The sequence below is a fragment of the Uranotaenia lowii genome, chromosome 3, assembly GCF_029784155.1.
Source record: "Uranotaenia lowii strain MFRU-FL chromosome 3, ASM2978415v1, whole genome shotgun sequence".
Lineage (NCBI taxonomy): Eukaryota > Metazoa > Arthropoda > Insecta > Diptera > Culicidae > Uranotaenia > Uranotaenia lowii.
This window is the reverse complement of record NC_073693.1, coordinates 238,204,488-238,212,945: the sequence shown is the minus strand read 5'-3', so window position 1 is coordinate 238,212,945 and position 8,458 is coordinate 238,204,488. Positions and strand designations below refer to the sequence as shown.

The window sequence follows — 8,458 nt, the reverse complement described above, 5'->3', positions numbered from 1 at the left end:
AAAATGATAAAAAAAATTAAGAATTTGAAATGGAAACTCAAAAACCAATACAAACAAAAGTCTAGAAATGACAAACATTTCAAATATTTTAGACAAAAAAAATACAAAAAGCAACAAGAAGTTTACAAAAATTGATGGAAAATGGCGTTCATAATATAAGCAATAGTTTATTATTAGCAAATAGTGCGAAAAAAGGTTAAAAAACAGTTGATTTCGGCACGGCTCAATTTTGGCAACATCAAGTTATCAAGTGTGTTGCCAAAATGAAAGGGTACCTGAAAAATAAATTCAATCGTAAATTTTGAAAAGCTTTCGAAGGTTAAGAATGTGGTTTGCTTGAAAAAAAAGTGGCTTGTAGCTAAAAAATTTTCGGCTAAATTTCCGGGATGAATGCCATCAGAAAAGTATTTCATTGAGTCCTGTATCTATTCGGCCGGGTCCTTCCATTCACTTTGATCAATACTGTATGTCAGTGGTTTTCAAAGTGGTCCCTACCGCCCCCTTGGGGGCGATGAAAGCTTCCTGGGGGGCGGTGAGCTCAATGTTGAAATTTGGGGGGCGTTGGAGAGGCTCAGGGGGGCGGTGAGGTCGTAATCCACATTTACACAAATTACGAAACAACATTGCCTGGATTTAGTTATTAGAACATTTTTTAAACTTTAAGACCCGTGAATGCTGCATAGCTTTGATCAGGACTCAAATTCAGATATCGAGAAGTAATACAATTCTCACGTTTTTTTACCGGCTTTACAGTATTTGTATTCAATAACGCAATTTAGTTTTCAACTCTAAAGCAAATTAATGGTAAATAGAAAATTTTGTTTACCATTATTTAAGATATATGATTTGATATCAAACTTATTAATCAGTTTAAATAAGTGTCCAGGAAACTTTACAAAGAATTAAGTGTTTACTGGAGGTTTGAAGCAATATGAGGCCCTTGGAACCAAATACGTTAAGGAAGCCAGATTGCCCGAATATTTATTGAAAAAATCAAATAGAATTTTTTTGAGCAAGTTTTAAGGAAATAACCATGAAAAGTTTTTTGAATGCCTGAATAAAAACTGCTGATAAATGATCACGAAAAAAAAATTTTTCAAGTTTTTTTTTCTTGATTTTTTGTAAAGAATTCCTGGGTTTTGAGACAATTTACCTGGATATTATCCGGGTTTTTGGTCTACAATTTTGAAATCAAATGCCCGAATTTTGCCAGGTTCATAGATAAAATATCTCCGATTTGTCCGGCTCGGGTACGTGATAAAAGCGAATAAAAGCAAATTTCGAGAAAACACGCTTTGAATTTGTCATGTTTACCAATTTTCCATATATTAAAAAAAAGCTCTTTTCTTTCGAATAAAATAGTATGCAAATAAAATTCTAAAAATCTGTAAAATCATGAAATATAGTTCGAAATATAAGAATCGATTGACATAATAAAATCAAAATCGACCATTTTCACACTTATGATACCCTTCAAGTCAAAGTCAAGTCAAAGGCTTATAGCTTTTTAACTATCCAAATTTTCATTTTTTCAATAGATTTTCTGAAAATTTGCTTAGGGGGGCGTTGAGCTCGAAAATTTTGCAAAAGGGGGCGATGAGTGAAAAAAGTTTGAAAACCACTGCTGTATGTTATTATTGTTTCCCGGCATTATCTACATCGTGAACACTGGCATTAGAATCGATTGCTGAATCCCCTGAAGCCTATGTTTTTACACAGCCAAAGTCGTTGCTGTTAAAGTACGAATGATAGTTTTCAAAGTTTGAAACATCTTTACCAGCTCGATTCACTAAAGGTGTAAACATCTTTCTTCGAACGCATAAATCACTTGCAATAATGATGAGGCAAAAACAAAACAACAGCGCTAAAACAGCATGGCAGGAGTTCACGCGCGCCAAACTCTTCGCAGCACCGATTTTCTATGTCACTTCTCCACGCGTCTTCGTATGCAAGTACGTAGAAAAACTTGACCACCCCAAAAAGTAAAGTTGAACCGACTGACCACAGCCGGTAAGCACTCTCAAGTCATATCAAGACTTTTTGCAGTGTTATTATTGCAGCTCGAATGTGGCTTGCGAGGAGCAGCAACAATTCAATGATTGCAGCCTGGGTCTTTTTATTAGTACATGAACAGTCCATTGAAACAGACGTGCGTTGTCGGAAAATTTTTCGCTGAAGACTTGTTGCCTGTTTCAGGTGTGTAACGAGCGCAAAAGTGTTTACAACTCCTTAAAACTGGCAGTCGATCTCTGCGGTAGAGCCAAAAGAACTTTGAACCAGCTAGGCGCCTGAAAGTGAACGTATGAGGTCTCGTTACGTGTAATTTTTTTTACAAGTTGTCGTCGTCACTATATGGAAAACTTGCAGAGATACTTCAATCAAGTCCTTGCGTAACCGTCAAAAATCTGTCACATACCTGTATCTCTTTTGAAGCTCGTTAAAAGTGACCGGTAAAGAGTTTTTTTTCCTCAATCAGTGCGCGAGAGATCGTCGACCCGAATAAGAACTTGAAATCGGAAGGTGTCCTAAAGTTCAAACATAGCACGAATTCCGTTGCGCAACGCATTGCCGCATACGATCGTGATCGTTGAACTTTGTTGGTGCTAACACATAAAAGTGGAAAACGGACCGGTTTGGAAAATTCTTTGACAGAAAACTCACCGTCGCAGTCTCTTCTATTCGGAACTTCTAGAATTCAATAAAGTTCTACAGAGGTGCAGCAGTAACTGGAAAGATTTTGCAACTTGTTTGGCCTTGTCAGTTCGGAAGGCACGATTAAAATCTGACAACCAAGATCTAGGCAGCATCGAGTACCTTCCCATTTTACTTACTTATTTCCATCATACGTACGTACTTAGTAGTTAGCAAACGACCGGAAAGAAACAAAATCTAGCCACGGCAGAAGGAAGCTGATCAGTTCTTACAAAGTTTGCAATCATGAACGACGCGTTGCGACGACTACGACGGCGACAATCGGCGATCGGTTCGGTGACGACGGTTCTAACGATCCTGATTTTAGTGGTGGAAATCGAGGCCAAAGATATCGTTATCCGGAACAAGGATTTTCCACAGTTTAAGGAAAAGCGTAAGTACACTAATATAACATAAACAACCAGAATTCACGACTTCACTTGAATAAAGGCTTTGGAAGTTACTGGGTGTCCTTTCAGAGCATGAATTTTGATAGCTTACTTGTAAAGTTCGGCTAATCAAGTAATTTTGAATAATTTTGGTGAGATATACAGGAAAATCAAATCGAGCTAATTTAGCTACTAAACCTGTGTACCAAACACTGTCAAAGGCTTCTTCAATATCAAGAAGAGCAACACCAGTTGAATAACCTTCTGATTTGCTAGCGTTAATCATATTAGTTACACTCAAAAGTTAATGTGTAGTAGAATTTCCATGACGAAAACCAAATTTTTCATCAGGGAAAATAGAATTCTGATTAATGTGAATCATCATTCTATTCAAAATAACTCTCTCAAATAGTTTACTTAAAGAAGGAAGCAAATTAATTGGTCGATAACTTGAAGGCTCTGAAGCAATTTTTCCAGGTTTCCAAATTGGAGTTACTTTGGCATTTTTCCATTTATTGGGAAAATAAGCCAAGTGAAAACATTTATTGAAGATTTTTACTAAAAAAATTCATGTGCTTTCAGGCAACTTTTGAATAAGAACATAGAAAATCTTCCCCCGGGGCTTTCATGTTTTTAAATTTTTTGAGAATCAATTTAAGTTCATCAATATTTGTCTCACAAGCTCTTTCAAATACATTTTGCTTAGAAAGAATACCATCAGATTCAAGGGACATTTGAGCATCAAATCGACTAACAACGTTTAAATTAAAATCATGAGCAGACTCAAATTGTTGGGCTAATTTTTGAGCTATTTCTGAATAAGTTAAAAGCAGTTTATCCCCATCTTTCAAAGTAGGAATTGGCTTCTGGGGCTTTTTCAGAATTTTAGTTAATTTCCAAAATGGATTTGAATAGGGTTTATGTCCTCTACAGCTTTAGCAATATTTTCATTACGAATGAAATTTAAACGACGTTTGATCTCTTTTTGAAGGTCGCAATAAATAAATTTCAAATAAGGATCCCTAGTACGTTGATATTGGCGCTAACGAATGTTTTTCAGTCGTATCAAAAACTGAAGATCATCATCGATCAAAGGTTGATTAAATTTATGTTTAACTTTAGGTATTGAAGCGGCTTTAGCATTGACTATTGAAGTTGTCAAATTTTCTACAGCCAAATCAATATCTTCCATTGAATTCAGTGGAACGTTTACATCCAAATTAAGTTCAATAAAATTCCTAAAACGCTCCCAGTCAGCTTTTTGAAAGTTAAATGTTGATTTTAAAGGGGTTTCAATGGGACTTTGAGATATAGAAAAAGTTACTGGAAGGTGGTCTGAATCGAGATCTGCATGAGTAACTAATTGACTACAATGCTCGCCTAAATCCGTTAGAACCAAATCAATTGTGGAAGGATTTCTAATTGAAGAAAAACAAGTATGCCCATTAGGATATTCAACGGTATAATAACATGCAGAGCAGTCATTAAATAAAATAATCCCATTAGAACTTGATGAAATATTATTCCAAGATCGGTGTTTTGCATTAAAGTCACCAAAAAAAAAAAATAGATTTGTTTCTGGTGAGTTTTTGTAAATCTCGCTTCAAAAAAAATTTTTCTGTTCACCGCTACATTGAAAAGGCAAGTTTGCGGCAACAATTATAATTTTCTCCATAGACGTTTCTTATTCAATTCCAATTGTTTCTAAGACTTTTGTAATGAAAGAAGGAAGAAGTCTTCCTAAATTTGAGACGACTTTTGATGACAATAGCCACACCCTCACCTTATCGATTAAGTCGATCATTTCGTAAATTTTAAAGAAAGCATGGCTTTTCAAGTTATTGTCCGGCTTTAAAAAAGTTTCAGTGATGGCTGCAATATGTACGTTTTGGGTTTTCAAAAATAAAAAGAACTCATCTGGGTTAGCCAACAAAGATCTAGCATTCCAAATCATAATATTTAAACATCTATTTGGATTCATGAGGGAATCGCAAAGTCATAATAATTTTGTTAGCATAATTAAAAGAAGTTTGGAAAGCTTCAAACATTGAATTTGCTTTCAACATAAGTTGCATCATTTCCATTAAATTTTGATGCAGAAATTGTAATTTTTCCTCAGTAATCTCACCCAAATCATCAAAATTGTCAGGATCAGATTTGAATTTCGGGGTTTTTCCCAAGCCTTCGCGTGAACGTTGAGGCTTAATATTTTCCCATTTTTAAAAGTTAAACCTGAAGAGGGCAACCCATTTTCAAACACCTCAGAGAACGATAAACAACGAGTCTGTGGCGCAGAATCAGCATAGGTAACATAAAAATCACTTCGAGCATTACCAAGTCGTGATTCCAATGTAGGCCGAGGCTGACCGCGAACAGGCAGATTGTTTGCCGGTCTGACATGTGAAGACGAAAAGGAGGAAGGAGGAGAAGAAACTTTTCTGGAAACTTTGGGATTTTTCCTAGAAGCAATAATGTTTGCCCTTACGGGACAATTTATGGAATTCGAGGAATGATTACCTGCGCAATTCGCACACTTGAAAACCTCTGTTTGTGGTTTATCACCACCAAAAAGGCATTTAGATTTTTCATGATCGAATGAGCCGCAAAGCATGCATCTGGCATTCATTCTACAATTTTTAGTGCCGTGACAAAAAGCTTGACAACGACGACATTGTGTAATATTTTGAAGAAAATTGGTAGACGATTTTCGAAAAGGTTCAAATTTGACTCGACAATGAAACATTAGACGGCCCTTTTCAAGAATTTGCAAATTATTCACCTTTTTAAAATGGATCAAATAAAGCTCAGGAGCAAAAACAACACTACTGATATTATTCGTGTTGGTTCTTTTCCTCATTTGAATTACTTGAATCGGAGAAAAGCCTAACAAAGAATTCAATTCAGTTGTGATCTCATCCGGTGTCTGATCGCCGGTGAGACCACGAAGTACAACTTTAAATGGACGATCACTTCTAGTGTCGTACGTAAAAAAATGGTGTTTTTGGCTAAGGGTAATGGTCTTTTATGTAGAATTCGTCATGCCCCAAGCCTGCTGAAGCTGTGAATCTATCTGGACTAAAGTGCTTCAATACGTCACGAAGGATCCAGTACTGATTGGTTAGAAGCATTGGTCTTGAAATTTAACTCAAGAAACCCCAGAGGGACACAAGTTCGGTATTTCCCATGAAATAATCAAAAATATTTTTTGAGAATATTTCTTTGGTGTAGAATACTTTTGCTGGCTCTCCTTTAGCAATTAGTAGTAGTTAAGTGGCACAGTTGTCAAAATCTTGGTGTTGGTGTAGAAAAACCTGTATACAATTTTAATAGCCAGCATCATGATGAATCTAGTATTGTGGTGTCACATGTCAAATCGCACGTCCAGCCATATTGAAAAAAAATTTGACAGCTGGCTGAAGTGTTTACGAAAAAAGGGGTCCAGGGATGCCAGGTGTTTGAGATACAAAATCAAAGGAAAAAAAAGTCTATGTATGTCTGCGCATGTCATAGACCAAAGATGAAAAGATTTAAAATCAAATTGGGTTTTAGTTTATTTCCTTAATTACAATACACTCAGCTCTTTTCGGATGCTCCGAAATAGCTGTGATTAACCGTGATAATAGGAAGGATCTTTTAAGAGTGCACCAAAGAACCATTATACTAAACCGGATGTTGATTGTCCGATCGATAGCATCAAGGTCGGACTCAGGGTGTTCACCATCGAAGCGGTTGTCGAGGCTACATTATGCATTACGACACTGCCACCGGTTCTCTCGTTCAAAAGGGCCAAAAACTCCATCTGGTTTTTCCAAATGATACCCTTCAGGTCCGGATTACTCGATTGGATCTTCTGGAGCAGCGACGGCAACAGACGGGGGTCCTTCTTAAGCAGCTGTTTCATCTCGATGAAGATCAGATGTTCCTGCAGGAAGGCCAGCCGCTTCTCGGACGTTGGAATGTCATACCTCGCCATGTTACCATCCGATTCGATGAATTTCTGCTGCTTCCAGACAGCTCTTGGAAGGAAATAGTGTTTAATAAGCATAAATCTGGTATAAGTAATGGATATTTTATGTTACTCACTGCTTCCGACAAAACCGGCACCGTCGTCTATTGGTTCAACGTCTCCCAGCTTTGCTCTACAGCCCGAAGCTCAGCCGGAAGAATTTTTTCGCTTGTATGGAATATGTTTGCGAAAATCATGGTGAAATCTTTATTTGAGCAATATATTGTTATTTTTATTTATTTTTTTTATTTACATAGTATTCCGTCTCACGACATAACTTGACGAACATAATTCCTAAAATTCACTCGGTCCATGGCAACCGTTCTCCAATTTCTCGGTCATCCCACGTTCACCAGATCACGCTCCACTTGGTCTAACCATCTCGCTCGTTGCGCCCCCGCTCGTCTTGTTCCTACCTGATTCGTAACAAAAGCGTGTTTTGCAGGACAGTCGTCCGGCATTCTCGCAACATGTCCCGCCCAGCGTATCCGACCAGCCTTCACCACCTTTTGGATACTGGGTTCGCCGTAGAGTCACGCGAACTCGTCGTTCATCCTTCGCCTCCACACTCCGTTCTCCTGTACGCCGCCAAAGATGGTTCTTAACACTCGTCGCTCAAATACTCCGAGTGTACGCAGGTCCTCCTCGAGCAATATCCATGTCTCGTGCCCGTAGAGAACAACCGGTCTAATGAGCGTCGTATACAGGTTACACTTCGTGCGAGGGCTAAGTCTTCTCGACCGCAGTTGCTTGTGGAGTCCATAGTAGGCACGACTTCCGCTGATAATTCGCCTCCGGATCTCACGGCTGGTGTCATTGTCTGCGGTCACCAGTGAGCCGAGATAGACAAAGTCTTCGACTATCTCCAGCTCGTCGCCGTCGATCGTGACCTTGTTATTACTGGACAAGCGGGTTCGGTCGGTCTCGGATCCGCAGGCCAGCATGTACTTTGTCTTGGACGTATTAATCATCAACCAAATCTTTCCTGCTTCCGCACACAGCATGCGTTCCATCCATCGTCGCCTTGATGCGGCTTTGAAGTCGATGAATAGATGGTGCGTAGGGACTTGGTGTTCACGGCATTTTTGGAGGATTTGCCGTAATGTGAATATCTGGTCCGTCGTAGACCGTCCCTCCATAAAGCCGGCCTGATGACTTCCCACGAATCTGTTTGCTTGTGGCGTTAGGCGGCGGAGTAGGATTCGGGACAACACTTTGTAGGCGGCATTGAGGACAGTGATCGCTCGGTAGGTCTCACAGTCCAATTTGTCGCCCTTCTTGTAGATGGGGCATATTACCCCCTCCTTCCACTCCTCCGGTAGCTGTTCTATGTCCCAGATCCGCACTATCAACCGGTGAAGACAATCGGTCA

General features: G+C 38.7%; 1 protein-coding gene across 1 annotated transcript in view; it reads left to right on the top strand.

The window, feature by feature from the left end:
* Nucleotides 1–2,113: 2,113 nt before the first annotated feature.
* LOC129755478 (protein takeout-like) overlaps nt 2,114–8,458 on the top strand; it is a 32,621-nt gene continuing 26,276 nt past the window's right edge. The window contains exon 1 of the mRNA XM_055751992.1: nt 2,114–3,085. Within this exon, the coding sequence (XP_055607967.1) occupies nt 2,938–3,085 (148 nt within the window). The 5' untranslated portion in view covers nt 2,114–2,937. The remainder of the gene's footprint in view (nt 3,086–8,458) is intronic.